Source organism: Heliangelus exortis, chromosome 30, assembly GCF_036169615.1.
Source record: "Heliangelus exortis chromosome 30, bHelExo1.hap1, whole genome shotgun sequence".
NCBI lineage: Eukaryota > Metazoa > Chordata > Aves > Apodiformes > Trochilidae > Heliangelus > Heliangelus exortis.
The window spans coordinates 4,207,279-4,224,705 of NC_092451.1; the positions used below are offsets into that span (position 1 = coordinate 4,207,279).

At 41.3% G+C, this 17,427-nt stretch overlaps 1 protein-coding gene across 1 annotated transcript in view; it reads right to left on the reverse strand.

The window, feature by feature from the left end:
* ANTXR1 (ANTXR cell adhesion molecule 1) overlaps nt 1-17,427 on the reverse strand; it is a 62,993-nt gene that overhangs the window by 34,567 nt on the left and 10,999 nt on the right. The window contains exons 6-10 of the mRNA XM_071728951.1: nt 17,010-17,089; nt 15,745-15,813; nt 13,954-14,034; nt 10,156-10,216; nt 7,054-7,152 (exon numbers count right to left, since the gene is read on the reverse strand). Of these exons, the coding sequence (XP_071585052.1) occupies nt 7,054-7,152; nt 10,156-10,216; nt 13,954-14,034; nt 15,745-15,813; nt 17,010-17,089 (390 nt within the window). The remainder of the gene's footprint in view (nt 1-7,053; nt 7,153-10,155; nt 10,217-13,953; nt 14,035-15,744; nt 15,814-17,009; nt 17,090-17,427) is intronic.

Genomic DNA, 17,427 nt, shown 5'->3' on the forward strand with positions numbered 1-17,427 from the left:
TGACCAGGAAGAATTCACTTTGTCTCCTTGGACAGTTTTACAGAAATGATGCCCAGGCCCTGTGGCATCTCAGGCACCCATCAAGGGCAGAGCCTGGGCATCTCCAGGATGCACTGCAACACCTCACATCTGAGAGCCAGCCCACTTTTTGCTCCCTCTCTCTGCACCTCCGATCACTCCATCAAGTGAAATAACTCTCTCACTGGTTAAAAAAAAACCTCACAGGACACTGTACTCATGGGCAACTAAAACTGGTCAGTACTGAGGCATTAACCTCTAAACACAGTCTGGAGAAATGGAGAAGGGTCAAACATCTCACAAAAATACATCTGTTTTCTGTGGATGCCCTTTCAACAATGTACCCGAATTCCAGTAATTTGCTACCCAGCATTCCTACACCTTTTAACAGCTATCTGTAGCCTGTGAAATCTATTATCCCCAGCATTAGTGAATAGTTTCTCTTGCCATTAGCAGGGTGTAACTCTCTGGCAAGACAGGACTTGGAGTACTTCCCAACCATAATAATAAAAGTCTCAATATATGCACTATGTTTTAACACAGAAGAGCAAATCTCAATAAAAGAGAGGTACAAAAACCCAAAGGTGACCAACACAGATCATAGTACTTTTAGCCATATAACCAAGATAAAATTAGCAGCCTTTTCTTTGGTTCATCCAAGAACTGACTGGCATACTGAGAACTGATTGCAAAGGTCCCTTACAGAAGGGTTTAATAAAATACAACATTTCCAAACTGCTGCTGCAATGTCCCAGGTGCTGATTGCTGGGCTCACAATAACAGCAACATTTTAATCCAGAAGAGGCTGCAAAAGCTGTTTGCCAAACTTCCCATATATCAGAAACCATCGATTTCCTTCTGCTATCCCTGTATTTATGATTTGCATCCAGCTGAAGTACATCTCAGCAAATGCTTTAGCCTGGTTTTCTGTTACTATAGCAGAGAAGACTCTGGACTGTTAGACAACTACAGACAAACTTAGGGGGGGAATCTGGCTGCTCTCAGTAAGACACCCTCAGAAACATCTGGGCTACTTCAACCCTGAGTCACTGTGGGCCCAGGTACTTCCATTGTCCCTCTGTCACCTCAGTGAGACAAAACAGGTCCAGAATTCTCTGCACACCCAGCAAAGCACAGCATCTGCCCATCCTGCAGGGCTCCTCCCTTTTATGCCACTCCTTGTGACAACTCTGCAAGCAAAGTTTTTATTTCAAACCCATTTTGTGGGGATATAGGAATGTAGAAAGACACTAGAACAGTCTCTGAGCTGGAGAAACTGCCAACGAGAAAGACCCATAAATAACAAATGTTTTGTCAATGCTGTAATGAAAACCACACTGAGCTCATGCTATAATTGCTCTGCTTTGTGTAGGGACACATGAGCTTCAAATGCCAAAGCTTTTCAGAGCAGAGTTAGGGGGTGGGGGGGAAGATACAGATAAGCACAGAATAATGGTATCACATTCATTACAATCTCGAGATGAAGAGAAAGGATGTGGAAGGAATCTCATTTTCCCTGATGGCTTCATCTGCTGTGCTCACAGTTCTGTCCAAGAAGCTTCAGGACTGCTAATGGGACTTGGCAAATCACCACACAATCAGCTTGCTCGTGCTCACAAGTGGCAGCTCGGGAGGGCAGGAGCACAACAGGGTCACTCCCAGGCAGGAATCTGACCCCAGCACTGCATCAGTTCCACATCAGCCCGAGCTGTTACCATCAGCTCCTTCATTACTATTTGCACAGAAATGCTGATGTCACAGCAAGGGACATCTCCAACACCACAGTATAAAGAGGGGAAAAGCTACTACAACAAAATAAAAGGGGAAAAAAAAGGAAGAAAAAAGGAAAAAAGAAGGAAAAAAGAAGGAAAAAAAAAGGAAAAAAAAAGGAAAAAAAAAGGAAAAAAAAAGGAAAAAAAAAGGAAAAAAAAAAGGAAAAAAAAAAGGAAAAAAAAAAGGAAAAAAAAAGGAAAAAAAAAAGGAAAAAAAAAAGGAAAAAAAAAAGGAAAAAAAAAAGGAAAAAAAAAGGAAAAAAGAAGGAAAAAAGAAGGAAAAAAGAAGGAAAAAAAAAGGAAAAAAAAAGGAAAAAAAAAGGAAAAAAAAAGGAAAAAAAAAGGAAAAAAAAAGGAAAAAAAAAGGAAAAAAAAAGGAAAAAAAAAGGAAAAAAAAAGGAAAAAAAAAGGAAAAAAAAAGGAAAAAAAAAGGAAAAAAAAAGGAAAAAAAAAGGAAAAAAAAGGAAAAAAAAAGGAAAAAAAAAGGAAAAAAAAAGGAAAAAAAAAGAAAAAAAAGGAAAAAAAAGGAAAAAAAAGGAAAAAAAAAGGAAAAAAGAAAAAAAGGAAAAAAAAAGGAAAAAAAAGGAAAAAAAAGGAAAAAAAAGGAAAAAAAAAGGAAAAAAAGGTAAAAAAAAGGAAAAAAATGGAAAAAAAATGAAAAAATGGAAAAAAATGAAAAAATGTAAAAAATTGAAAAAAAGTTAAAAAATTGGAAAAAAATTGGCAAAAAAGGTGAAAAAAAGGGTAAAAAAGGGATAAAAAGGGAAAAAATGGGAAAAAAAAGGGAAAAAAAGGAAAAAAAGGAAAAAAAAAAGGAAAAAAAAGTAAAAAAAGGAAAAAAAGGAAAAAAAGGAAAAAAAAGGAAAAAAAGGAAAAAAAGGAAAAAAGGAAAAAAAGGAAAAAAAGGAAAAAAGGAAAAAAAGGAAAAAAAGGAAAAAAAGGAAAAAAAGGAAAAAAGGAAAAAAAGGAAAAAAAAGGAAAAAAAGAGAAAAAAAGGAAAAAAAGGAAAAAAAGGAAAAAAAGGAAAAAAAAAGGGAAAAAAGAGGGAAAAAAAAGGGAAAAAAAAGGGAAAAAAGAGGGAAAAAAGAGGGAAAAAAAAGGGAAAAAAAAGGGGAAAAAAAGGGGAAAAAAAAGGGAAAAAAAAGGGAAAAAAAAAGGGAAAAAAAAAGGGAAAAAAAAGGGAAAAAAAGGGAAAAAAAAAGGGAAAAAAAAGGGAAAAAAAAGGGAAAAAAAAGGGAAGAAAAAAGGAGAAAAAAAGGAAAAAAAGGAAAAAATGGAAAAAAAGGAAAAAAAGGAAAAAAAGGAAAAAAAGGAAAAAAAGGAAAAAAGGAAAGGAAAAAAAGGAAAAAAAGGAAAAAAAGGAAAAAAGGAAAAAAGGAAAAAAAGGAAACAAAAGGAAACAAAAGGAAACAAAAGGAAACAAAAGGAAACAAAAGGAAACAAAAGGAAAAAAAAGGAAAAAAAAGGAAAAAAAGGAAAAAAAAGGAAAAAAAAGGAAAAAAAAGGAAAGGAAAAAAATGGAAAGGAAAAAAAAAAAAAGGAAAAGATTCAGTGGAGGGTTAAAGTGAGGGTTCAGGTAGGGGAATGGGGGATTAGAGAGTGGGACCACAAAGCAAAACATCCCCATGCTAAGAGTGACCAGTCTGTGAGAAAATAGAGACCACAAAAAAAAGTACAGTGTTGCCAGAAAAAGGAACGGTGGGGAAAACAGAGTAACCTGCTAGGCTTTGAAAGCAGAAAACAATATTTAGAAGGCATTTATTGGACTGTTTTGGGATATAGTTCCCTGTACAGCTCACTCTTCACTGCTACCTGGCAAAGTTCTGCTCCCACTGTCTCTGCCTCATTTTTTCCTCACTTCTGGTACTCTCTACTGGGGAAAAAAAAAAAAATAAAATCAGGCTAGGATGAGTTTTGGCCAAGTGTTCAGTGTATTCACTAGAATGCAAAAGATCTAGCCCCACCTCTGGGGTGCTCTTTCCTCTCTCTATTCAGCTTTAAATTTCCTAGGACAGAGCTCACCTCCATGCCTAGAACTCTCCTTGCTGGATCCTGCACGATCTGGGCAGACAAAGGCATTTTAGCACCACAAAGCAGCCATAACTCATTGCACTGTGTAATTACTTTTAACTCTGTGCAGTCTGAAACCAATTCTCCCAGGTCCTGCTGCTGGCAGCAAACACCCTGCTGCTGAACATGCATCTGATTACAGCACAGCTCAGCCAAATATTCTTTATGGTTTCTACAGATGTTCACCTTTTTTATCCCATAGCTCTGAGCATTATGAGCCGATGCTCTCTTCACCTGCCACTTTACCCTGCCAGTAATCCAAATAAAAGTCTATTAGCTCACACCCTTAACCTCAGCAAGTCCTAGCTGTGCTGGTCTACAGTTCATCTGGGATAATTTAAGATTTCAGGAACTGTTGGCTTAGTGTTATCTTCAAAAATACCTCTCTCCCTGATACAATCCGAGGCTGGGAGGTTTCAAGCAAACAAAAACAGCTGAGCTGTTCAATCTCCATAAGGTTTCCATGAAATTCTCCTTCACTTAACTCTTCTGTTAGCTGCTGTTTGCAGTGAAGTGCCACAAAGGCAAACACCAGGATACACTCTCGTATTGAGCAGCTTAAACTTAGCAGAGCACTGCCAGTTCCCACCAGGAGAGGCTTTGGGTTTGAGAACACAGATGAGCAACTTTTGAGCTCCTTCAACCAGGGAACAGCTTGAGCTGGGAACTGGAGTTTGAGGCCTCTCACTTCCAGGTCACTGCATCAAACAATCAGGGGCTGTGCAAAACAAACTGAGAAGTCTTAGAGCAGTGCCAAGGAGAATGAGCTCACTTTTCACCCATGCATCAATTCAGGACACAATAAATGCATCAGGTCAGAGGCAAGGAACATATTTGGCCCTGATCCTCATTTTCTGCAGTCATTTTGTGGAGACAGGGAGACAGCTTCAAACAAAAAGCCCAGGGGTTGTGCTACAATAAATTGATCTTTCCTAAAAGCTAATATAAAATGATGACAGACACCATAAAAAAAAATTTTTAAAAAATCTAAAAACTCAGCTAGACCAGCAGTCAGCACACAAAAGGAGAGGAAGGAGTCTTCTTCCTCATCATCACCACCAGGTCACAGTGTTTGGGAGCAAGGTAACCCTGGCAAACTGTTCCTCCCATTGGCAATGCTGAATGGTTTTGTGTCTCCACAGAGAGGACACACTGAATAGTGGAAAGCTGATGGATAAGGTTATTAGCTCTGGGAAGACTTTAGGATGATTCCAAGGATTAATGCCTTGGTCCAGAGTCAGCCAGCTCTGAGGGAGCTGAGAAGCAATTGGGATAAAGCATCAGGTCACAGAGGTAACTTTCAAACTAAGGACAAGAAGGGAGGAAGCAGCTTTCTCTGGAAGAAAAAAGTGGAACAGCAAATCAAGGGCTGAAGAGACTTTACATTGGAGATGACCTGGGCACTTTGCAACTTAAGGGTTTCTCTCAGGCTGAGCAGTGATCTTGTAATTCCTTTAACTTCCCTTACACATCTATGAATTTCTTAGCATAAAATTCCTCTTCCTGAAAAACCCTCCACTAACATTTCTCTGGAACTGAAGTAGCTCTCCACAAAGTGGAATTTTTCTCCCAAATTATATGTTCAGGATATTCACATTTTAATTGAAAAAACCCAACAGACATGCAAACTAAGAATGCTACAAACCATCAGCTTCCAGCAACTAAACCCAAAGGCTTTTCAGTTTGCACCACCTGGCTTCAGACTTTTGATGAAAAGAAAACTTAAAAATATTTGAACAGCAATTACATTTCCATTGGAATCTTCCAGGTGGAGGGAGCAGGGAAGGTTTGCTGCCCAGCTCTAGAGACTTACAAGAGACTTCATAACATATGTGATCCAAACAAAACTTTGGCAAGAAACCAGACATGGTTCAACACTTAAATGCATCCATGATCCAGATTTAAGGAGTTCTGGCCACTTGTTGGCTTTGGGTCCAATTTTATGAAGTTTAAAATAAAAAGCATGAATCTGTGGTTGCCTTTGCTGTTCTTTTTCAAAAGCCACCTCTCATTTGTTCACACATCTGTAGCAGTTGTCTCAGGGCTGCATGGAAATGCCTACAAAGCAGTCACTTCACCACATCCCCTCCAGCCCAGTGCTTTTATTTGGATCCCTCTCCTTCCTTATTTCCCACTACCAACACCAGTTGCTCCTGCCTGGACACCTGGCCCTCCAGCTTCTGCTCTTTGTGTCCTCAACACCCACCATATCTGAATTAAGCAGCTGTGAACCACAGCCAGCCAAGCTTCCTGCTCAGTGACACAAGAGTTGGCAATTCAAGACCTTGCCTGCTCTAGAGGGGAGCAGCAAAACAGTTCCACAGCCACTCAGGACAAATTACACACACTCACTGTCCTGTGAACACACCCAGACACCCCGTGGCATTCTTCACAGGGCAAACAACCTCAGCAAACTCTTCCCCTCCTCCAAAGAGCAGATTACACAATGCTCAAAGCACAACCGTGTCCAACACTGAGCCATTAGGCTTTAAAAAACAATTCATTTTATACTCAAAAAGGTCAAGACCACCTCCAAAATGATCAGGCAGCTTCTGAGTAGATTCTGTGTTAGAAAAGAGGAATTCTACTGTCACTGGTGGTGGCAGCTATGAGTAATGCTATCTGGTTTCCTATCTGTGTGTGCAGGAATGCCAGCTGAGAACAAGAGGCTCAATAGTTCTTCCAGCTAAATGGCTCTCAGTACACTTCACAAAAAGTCCAGACACCCAGGGTCCAATTTTCTGCTTTTCCTTGATGAACTCTTTCCAAGCTGCATCCAGAGAAGCCTCAGACACTGCTCCAGTGCCAACAGCAACCTTTATGTGAGCTGCATCACCAGACCTGTTATGTACCACAGCTCATGGGTAAGGAGAGAAACAGGCCTGTGATCCACTGCATAGCCCAGCAATACACACACAGATACAGGCAAGTTTATTCTTAGCCTCTATTATATAGCCTCCTAGCCTATATTTTGTCCCCTCTGCTGCTCAAGCTTATCTGTTCACGTCCACGCAGCATCCAACCCCACCATCAATTTCCCTCTTAAAAAATAAATGTCATTGCGAAAATTCAATAGCTCCTCACTCCGTAACTGTCACCTTCACAGACAACATATTTGAGCTCCAAAATGTTTTGCAAGCAAATGCCTGCCAGTGCAGAGTCAGAAGGAAAAATCCGTATCAAAACAGCTTACTGAGAGTGACAGTGTCATTGATCCTGAAGCTGCAGAGGACTCTGTCCACGTTGCGGGCGTGCCGAAAGCCATTTCCTCTCACAACAACCTGGAATGATTCTGCAGGAAAAGAGACAGAGGATTATTGATACAGAGGCAAAGAAGAGTCCTTTGTGTAGTCACAGATGTCAGAAGTTTTCACTTGAGCTCTCTTCAGCTAAAATTGCAATTTAACAATTTTTAGCTTTTAAAATTGTTAGAAATTGAACTTCCATTCTTTCCCTACCCAACCTGGATTTGAGTTTTCGGAAGACAGCAGAAACATTTTCACTGAGCTTCAGTGAAAACACAAAGTTTCAGATGCTCCGAGCCCCCCACTCCCCAGGCTGCCATTTCAATGGCAGAAAGTTTTGTGTATTTTTATTTGGAAAGGACAAAAACTTAAGTGGCAAATCACTTGGAGAAGTTCCTAGGTAACCGCAAAATTGTGACAAAACTCACAGCAATTGATACATCCTGCACTCCCAGCCCATACCATGACCACGGCTCCTTGGGGGGATTCGTCTCCACTCAGTGACAGGGGAGTGCAGCAAGCAATCAGCTTTCTGTTCTCTGGACAAAGGCCATGACCTCAGAGTCTGGGGGCATTTCCCCAACTCTTGTTCCTCCAAATCAACTCCACAAAGTCACTGTGAGTTGCAGTGCAAGCAGAAAGCATCAAGACAGTCCCCAAGCACTGAACTGAGCCATCCTTTTTGGAAGAAGCAGGGCTGAGCAATGAGACCATATCCTCACACGTCTTTCAGACTCCTCTCTAACATCCCCTTGTTATCCCAATCACTTGAACCCAGTACTGGTTTGCAAACTTCCTGCAGCCACCAGCATTAAGGCTGCCTTGCAAGGAAAGCACCAGTTTCAGGCTTTCAGATTTTTGAAACAGTCCCGGGAAAGTTCTGGCAGCAGACACAGGGATTCAAACTCTGCAGTTCCCCAGGGCCAAGGAAGCAGCCCCCACAATTCCTGTTGCTATTTAGGAGAGGCACTCATTGATGTTTCACTGGTGAATATGGTTTGAACACAAAATGTTTGATTGTCCAAGACAGTGCAGGAGCCATCAGAAATCATCAGAAAAAAGACCTTGATTTTAAAAGTTCCTGGAGCAACAAGTGACCTAGTTTTTGCAGATTGGAAGCTTTCACCTTGCACTACACAGTTCCCATCTTCTTTCATCTCCCTGAAGGACTCATGCACTGAGCTTCTCAAAAAAGCAGATTTGCTCTGGAATCTGGGCTGCCTTCCAGGTCCCACTTCATTTACAGCCAAGTTGCAAATCATCCCACCACATCTAGCCAGGGAAGCTGCCTCCCAGGCCCAGTGTGTGTTGTCCAAGAGCTTTTGGGAAGAAAGGGGGAGAAGAGCCCTGCTCAGGAGTGTGGGGGCTGATAAATACTTAAGAGAAATCACAGAAGTCTCAACTGCTGGGGAAAAAAGCAAGTGTTGTTACCACTCTTCAAGAATGTGCTCAAAACCAAGAAAACATGAGGTGTCAGAGCTATATTTACAAAAATGTATGTCAAAAACATATTAATGCTCCTATCTGCCATAGTAAATGACACTTTCAGTAACCTCAAAGTTCTAAATGGTGGAATCAGCTGCAGTTCCAGACCAATGGGGTATTTGTCCAGATTTGGACATAAGGCCTTGAACTGAACATCTAAATAACTGTTGGCATTTTTCAGGGTTAACATTGCTCCTCTTGTGAAGTACTGGCCAGATTCCAGTGTTCATGGTTTATATAAAACCCCTGCACGTTTCTGCTCTGCTGGATACAGCTGTACATTTCCTCCTTGTTCTCATTAAGACATAATGAATGGGAGTGATAAGATGTAAAAGCAACTGACAAAAGTATTAGAAAGTGTTAAAGATGTTTATAAGTCATCCTCTGACTTATGGCATTATACAATCATCACTATCAATTTTATAAATTGCTCTTACCAAGAGGGAAGAGCTGGTGACCAACGTGAGGCTCAGGGACAACCTTGGCTGCAGTGATCAGGAAGTACTTGAATTTAAGATCCTCAGGGCATCTAGCAAGTTGTATTCCAAGCTTACAACCCTGGACTTCAGGCGTGCAGACTTTGATATCTGCAGGGATCTGATGCCCAAAGTCCTGTGGGACAAAGCCCTAGAAGGAAGGGGGCCCAGGACAGCTGCTCAGAATTCAAGGATCCCCTTCTCCATGTTGAGAGGCAAAGTATACTGAGAAAGAGCAAGGCAGGAAAGAGATGCCTGGGTGAACAGGGAGCTCCTGAACACACTGTGCCACAAAAGGAACTCTACAAGGAATGGGAGAAAGGACAGATAGAGGGGGGGGGGCATGTAAGGAAGCTGTGTGAGCAGCAAGAAACCTGGTTAGAAGAGAATTAAACCTAGCCAGGGAGATCAAGGGGACACTTGGTGGGTAAAGAACTGGCTTGATGGCCACACCAAAGAGTGGTGTCAATGGGTCCATGTCCAGGTGGAGGCCAGTGACAAGTGGAGTCCCTCAAGGATCAGTGTTGGGACCCATCCTGTTTAACATCTTTGTTGGTGACATGGGGTGGCACTGAGTGCACCCTCAGTAAGTTCACTGATGACCCCAAGCTGTGTGGTGTGGGTGACGTGCTGGAGGGAAGGGATGGCATCCAGAGGGACCCTATCAGGCTGGAGTTCAGCAAGACCAAGTGCAGAGTCCTGCATCTGGGTTGAGACAATCCCAAGCACCAATATAGTGTGGGCAGTGCCTGGCTTGAGAGCAGCCCTGAGGAAAAGGACTTGGGGGTGCTGGGGGATGAGAAGTAATTTTTTTCAAACTTGACACAGTCCAAGTAAGACAGAGTGGTTTGAAGGAAAAATTGTCAAATAGAAAACTTTCCTGTAAGAACCCCCAAATCGACATCATTTGGCAGGAATGGGAAATACAGAAGTCAATGTAAAATTTAAAAAAAACAATCACAAAAAAAGCACAGAAGGTTTAGGTCCAGTTAATTAGGTCCTTTTGCACTCTCCAGCAATTGGAAAGGAACAGAAAAATGTTGGGTTTTTTTTAAGGCAACATGAATGAAGGCCTCAATTCATACTTACCCCCAGCACATATACTGGAGGGCTCTGCTGCCAGAATTTCTATACAGGATTTCTTTAAAATCTGAAAGACAGAAAAAAACCACCATGAAGCGTCAGATTTGTTTCTATAGAAACACAAATATGAATGTGAGCAAGAGAGTGAGCTTGTTCTGACACAAATGCTGAACTCCAGTGCTGCACTTTGCAGCCAGTGATGCCATCCTAGCTTTCACCATAAGCCAACCACAGCAGGGTCACTGCTCTCCCACAAGCTGTTGCTATGTAGGAAAGAAAGCAACAGATCCCACACTCTCCAGTACCACAGCACCTCAGCCTTTGCCTGTGGTACAAGTTATGGTGCAGATTTTGAGCCCTAACAATTAATGTGCACTCAGATGAGTTGGTGTAGTGATGGGCTTGCCCTCATTTTGCTGCCATACCTCCCTCTCTAGAATTTTTCTGGAGCCCAAAACTGCAAATAAAGAAAGAGTCATAATTTTACACTAAGCTGTTTGCTTTTGCATTAAAACATCCCACCAGGCACTTCTCAGGTCTCACCATAAGGTTCTGAACTTGTTCCATTTTTAATGTGGTGGATGAGAACATACCTGAGTGCATCCCTACAGCAGGGCTGTGATTTCAAATCAAGCTGCATGGACAATTGATCTTTACTTAAATCAAACTTAAGCAGGATGTCTTCACCACTTTACAGACAGTGATTTACACAAAGACTTGGCAGACTGCTTGCCAGGCAGGAGGACCATGCTCCAGTTCTATACTGCTCATTCCCATATGGTGCTAAAATTGCTCAAGCTGTAACTTGCATGCAGCAGTCTTTCTCCTGCTCTGAAGAGCAGCTCGAATTCTTCAATGCACAGAGTCAGCAAACTTCTGACAGTGCCTGGAAACCCCTGTGAGAACAGCAGCAGCAACCAAGGGCTCTAGGGGTGCAGGATTGGGCTGAGCAGCCCCTACAATCCCCAACAAAATTTAGGTCAGCTCCAAGAGGCAAGTAAATGTCAGCCAAGCATCATGACTCAAAGCCAATATGAAAATTATTTTCCCAACTTTAAATTGAAACATCTGTAAGGAAAGAGCAGTAACCAGCACAACAAATTCCGTGCAAAATAGAGATTTCTTTTTTTTCTCTCCACAGTCAGAGTTCTCTGCTCAAATACCTAATTGCACAAGGTACACACAGCGATATGATTTATTTTTTTAAAACTTATAAACAAAAGTTTGAGTTACTCAGAGGAAAGGCTGGTAGAGGTTGAAAGAGTACCAGAGGACTGAAGGAGCCAGGACCATCTGAGCTGCTGGCAGCCTGACAAGTGAGGAGAAAGATTTGCAGGAACAAAGTTAAACGGGAACTGTCAAGTGGAAAAAAAGAGAAAGTCAACAGTTGAAAACAGAACTGAGCAGCACAAGAAGAAATTGAAAGAGAGAGAAAGGGAAATACACAAAAAAATAAACAGGACTGTAGGAAGTCTCTTTAGAAGTATCCATCTACAGCTACCCATCCATCCATCTCCTGTCAGTTCTCTGCCACCTAACCCTTGCACATTCCAGGTTCTGCTTCTCTGAAAATCCAGCATTTTTCTCTCAAAGTGACTGCTGAGGCCAGTAAGCACAACTAAGAATTGAAAAATAAAATTCTTTCATTTTGGAAAAAAAAAAATCAAGTAATACCTCACACGATTAAGTTTGAAATTCATTACTTCAGTCATTTGCAAACATTTATGGTGTAACCCAACTCACACAGGGGGGTGGTGGAATAGCAGGTGTCTCAGTTAGATGATGCAGAGCTCCTGGTGTCTTGATGCCATATGTTTTCATAGATTAAAAACAGGAACTGTGATTTTTTTTGTTGCAAAATCAGTAATCCATAGGTATCAGTAGGCTATGGAAAATACGAATCCCCTAACTTGTGAATTTTTAGTGCTGAAAGACAGCATTACATTAGTTTTTATATAGCCCATTAATCTAGTAACTTTCTTGTTAGTGGGATGAGTATCCTGGGATATAAATATAGCATAAATAGTTTATTTGGCATCTCTTTTCTGCAAATACAAGAAGTGTGAAAGTTTCATGAGCTAGAGTGTCCCATCCAATCCATTTAGGTGGCTATAAAAAGCTGGCCTTAATGGCTTTAACTGTGCCAACTGCAATATTTATTTTTATTTAGAATAATAATAATTTTCTAATGCTTGAAGCACCCACCCTAGCTTAAAGTGAAAACAAGGCAGCAGTAACTATTGCAAAAAAGTTTCCTTTATGTCTCTCCCACATAAAGACACATTAAAAAATTACTCCAGCATAATAATCAGAGAAGACTTCATCAGATCTCAAATGCAAATGATCAGGTCACAGATTCATTACTGTATAATTACACTTCCTTGTGACCCTCCTTTTCCAGGGCTGGTAAATCTTGCACCACTCAGCTGAAGCATTTCTTGATTAGGTTCCTGGAGGCTGAAGTCTTCCCACTCCTTTCAGTATAACTGGAAAGAGAGTCAGAACTGCTCCTGGAAATCATTAAAAACAGCTGCAAAGGGAATGCAGGGCTGGGAAGCAAACTAGAGAGTTTTTATTGTTTTGTTGTTTTTTTAAATGACATGCAACACCTGATTGTCCAAGAGAATTAAAGCAGTAGCTCCACACTTGGACAGTGCCAGGAAAACCAAGAAGTCAGGGATTGTATTCCATGTACATGCAAGAGCAGTAGGGAAAACTGAGCCTGCAGGGAGTGAGCTTGGTACTACGTGGTTGGAACAGTGTGTAACCACTGCAAACACAGAAACCTGAAACTCCTCTGGTGAACCTACCCTCCTGAGCTTTAAGTTGCATGTGTCATCTGTGCTTTATCAGCTAAAAAACCTATACCAGAATGAACAACACACATGTCCTTAAAAAGATTTCCCATCCTCCTTTTTAGCCCTGGAAAGCCACCTAATTAAAACACCAATAGGATACAGCTGAGCAGGAGGAACAGAGTAATACTGAAAGCCACCTGAAAGCACGTTGTTTCTTAGTGAATGCTTGGCACATTTTGCACTTCTAATGAAAATGGTCATCCTCTCTTTAGAGCAAGAAGCAGGGATGCCTCACAAGGCATCTTTCTGTGCCACTAAAGACCATGGAGCCATTTGCATGGTTTGTAGGCAAGGGACACTCCATGCACCTCCCTGTGCCAGTTCTTATCCCAGCCATGCAGGATCAGGCCAGCTCTCACATGTTGCACCCAACCCCTAAAGGAAATGCCAGGAACTGAGCAATCTGAACCAGGAAAACTGGGTATGAAGTGGAAAAAAAATAGCTCATTTATCAAGGAGATGTAGAAAGCCAAGTTTCTGGGATTTTGGCATAAGAAGCAGGATTCCTTCCCTTATTTGAAACAGGTGAGCAGTACAGTACATCCATCAGGACAGAAAGGATGCTCATCAGGCAGAAATTTGGAGATCAAGGAGCACCCTGATCCCTCACACAGAATGTGCTCATAAACTCCTTTGCTGTTCCATTATGTGGCAGCAACCTCATGAACTTCCCCATGTACCTACTCCCTTCAGTCAGTAACTTCCCATCCAGGAGGGAGACATTCAAAGGTAATACCTGGGCTCAAAGCTTCCTGTACTGTGAACTGCTGACAAACTCTACCTTGAAGTAGCAATACTAGTACAAAGCTCAGTTTCTTTGGACCAAGTGTTTCAGGGATCTATTAGCACTTAGCAGGTCCCTGTGAACACAGGAAAATTAAGTCTTTAGCTGTGCTTCACACAAAGTAACATGAACACGTGCAAATGAATGATTAAAAGTACTTACAGAGTCTATGATCCCCTGAAGAGCTTCAAACCCATCATTCACTGGAAAGACATGATCCTTGCTGTCAGCAATTCTAGCCAGCTGGTGGAGAGGTAACAGTAAATAAAACAGAAATGCAAAGAATGAGATAAATCAGTCATCGGGCAGCAAATTAAGACTTCTCCAGCCTCATCCACTTGTAAGTAAAAATCCTTAAATACTCCAAGTACTCTTATGGATTGGCAGTGTGTTATAGCTTGTCAAGCATTGAAAAGTCTCTCTCTCTAGCATGGCTGACTTTAGAAAGCTCTGTATCAGAAAGCAGGAAAAGTTTCCTTTAACTTTTCTTAAAAGACAAAACACGGCTTTCACAATTGTTTAGAGATTAGGAAGAAATTCTTTGGTGTGAGGGTGCTGAGCCCCTCTCTCTAGTAGAGAGCTAAGCAGAAGAAATGAGGGAACTAACAAGATGTATTTTCTGAGTGGAGGGCAAAAAGGAAGGACAAAAGCATTTGGGAACCTATATGACAAGGAGAGGGATATTCATGAGGGGAATCAGGGCATGACCTGTGAAGAGCTACAATGCAGCTTCACTTGCCAATAGCATGCTAGGGGTTAAGGCAAAAATATAAGCCCAGTTCAGAAGTAATGAGCTCTCCATGCATCTGCTGGAGCAGAATCAAGTTTTACTGCTGCAAGGCCAAGGTTTGTTATAGTAATTCTGTCCCATGGCAGAGGCAACATCAGCCCAGCAGGCCTCTGGCGTTTCCTGTTGCATTGCAAGCTGGAGGGAGCAGACTACCCACACATTCCTCCCTAAACCCCACTGGCTCCACCTTTCCAGTTCTTGTCACTCATAACTCCCACTTCTCAAGAAAAATGCCAAACTGACAACCTCCTCGTTTGCATCCAGAGAAACACTCCAAGCAACTTTCCCCTGCCTGCTCCAAGAAGGGGAGTAAAGCAGTTTACTGCTTGTTGGCCAAGATACAGCAACTTCTCTAAACCAGGATGTTTACAATTTTCTCAGCTTATTTCCTTCTAGTGCATTCTGGGACTCAAGACAGTCATCTAATTCCAATTAATTTCTGCAGCATCTAAACCACTTGAAGTAGCAGCTGGCTTTGAAGTCTGCCACTTCAGATCTCGTCTCATTGCTGCTTTCATTCCCTCCTTGCTTTTTCTGTAACTTACTCTGGGTTACACCAGTCTCAGCTTTTGATTCAAAGGAGTTTGTTCTAAACCAAGTTCGTTTTCACTCCTTTTTGAATCAGTTTTTGAAGCTTTGTTAGACAGCTGAAAACCTGGAGAATCTCATTGAATAATTATTTCAGCACTCCACTTTGGGGCTGTACAAGGGTTTAGCTCCTGTTAGAAAAATACATCATCAGCTGTTACACTTGCTGCAAGATGTATTCATGGACACACTATCATTCATTTAATAAATGCAGAAGTCTGTCTTTTCAAGAGGGAAAATACAGTAAAATATTAATGTCACTAATGAAGCTGCTTGCTTTTTCCAGCATAGTTTTCATGTGAAAGAAAAGCTGAACTGACACTGAAGTGCTAAGTGGCAATGCCTCAGTTTTATGGGAGAAAAGATGCCCACAGTCAAAAGATGCCCTTCAGACAAACTGGTTTGCTGTTCTTCATCTGTCTTTTCCTCTGCTTTTCCCCACCATTAGCAAGAGCCATTGTGGCACAGAGGGACAGACCTCTTGGGGAGTCTGGAGAAAGTGATTGAGGAGCGTCTGCCTGTGTTCAACACTGACTTTTACCAAGCTCCTGGGTAAACACAAGTGTCTTCTTTACCTGGGTTTCATTGAAGTCTTTCACACCAACACAATAAACTGTTGCTCCCAGGTCACGCGACCGATTTGCCTGGAAGAAGGAGAGGTTGGATGACATGGATGCAAATGGAAAGGGATGCAAGGTTCTGAAAAGTCTTACTCACAAATTACTCCTTGTCTGTAAAACGAGGCTTGTCATAAAGAGAACTTTTGAAGCTCTACTCCCCAGTTTTGCAGAAAGAGGTTTTATCTGCTACTGGGAGTAACTATTTTGAGGAAACGAAACTAAAGGCATTTGGTGTTTCATTTAAACTAAATTAGCTCACCTTTCTAGCTACTCCAACCTCCTAACATTTGTCTATCCAAAAAAGGTAAGACAGATTAGATCAATTTTCTTTTAATCTTTTAAGACACGTCATAGCATAATAGTTACCAAAATGTTTTGGCTGTCTAGTGGATTTCTTCTTTCAGAAGGGAAGAGAAGGAACAGTAAGGAAGGGAACTCTAGATTCATGCCATTTGCTTGTGCTGTAGCAATATTTGTTTTATTCTACAAAACTATTCTTTCTGTTGTTATTGGATTTAAAGCCGCACTTTGGATGGATTGAAAGGAAAAATTCTGTCCAGAGCAAATTAATGCAACAATACCATCTTAAGTCATCTTAATTTTTTTGACTGAGAAGTGAAAATTGCTTCATCTCTTTAGAGATGACTATCAAAAGAACATCAGTAGGAAATTATGCAGCAAAGCTTTCAAGTGCTCAACCTACTGTTTATCCAGCATTTTGCATATTATGATAATTTAATGAGTGTTGGGGATACTTGCTTGAGTCTTGGAAACATTTGTGGAAATTCTGAATGTGATCATCTGAATGGCTTTCTGATGTAACAGAAGATTAGAGGAACAAGTCATCCTCTTTCTAGAGTCTTCAATTTTTGTGAAAGAAGAAAAGTCAAAGTGAGAAGAGTCAGGTATTTCCCAGAACAATCCAGTAAGCACTGAAACTTTCCAGCTGTGAACTATTCCTTCCTTGGTTTTTCTGGTTTGGTTTTTTTCGTTTGTTTGGTTTGGTTTTTTTGTTTTTTTAACTGGAAGTTTAAGGTCCCCTCCATTTCCTATGAACAGGCTCAGTTTTGATGAGTCAGAAGCATTGCTGCTGTTAATGTTTATCCTTAAGATTCATGTCTTAAGAGCACCAAAAACTTTTGTTACTAGGGAAGAGGGTTTTCCCTATTTTTTGCCTTCAAAGCAGCAAGCCCAGACATTTCACTCTGCAAGACACTCACCTCCCTCTCAGAGTAGAAAAACAGGTCTTCATGAAGCTCTCCATCTGTCAATGCAATGATGACACTTGCAGTTCTGTAACCTAAATACACAAAATTCTTTAGTCCTTCTTTTTCAGTTGTATTTGTTAAACTAGCCTAGAAAACGTCCTGCTAGTGACATGAGCACACTCACAGGACCAGAAACAATAGGCACCAAACCCATGTCCTTACCTCCCTCCAAGCAACCAGTTTTCAGAAGACATGAATTTCTGCATCCTTTTTCCACTCAGATCTGCCTTCAGTACCAGTTTTATACCACACTCCTTTGATGTGCCAATTGCATTTAATTCACAGCCCCTCATAACTACTTCAGTATTTCAGACCAGTAGAACAGACTGCAGCCATCAAAAAAAGCCCAAACAAGGAAAACTGTTGGTAG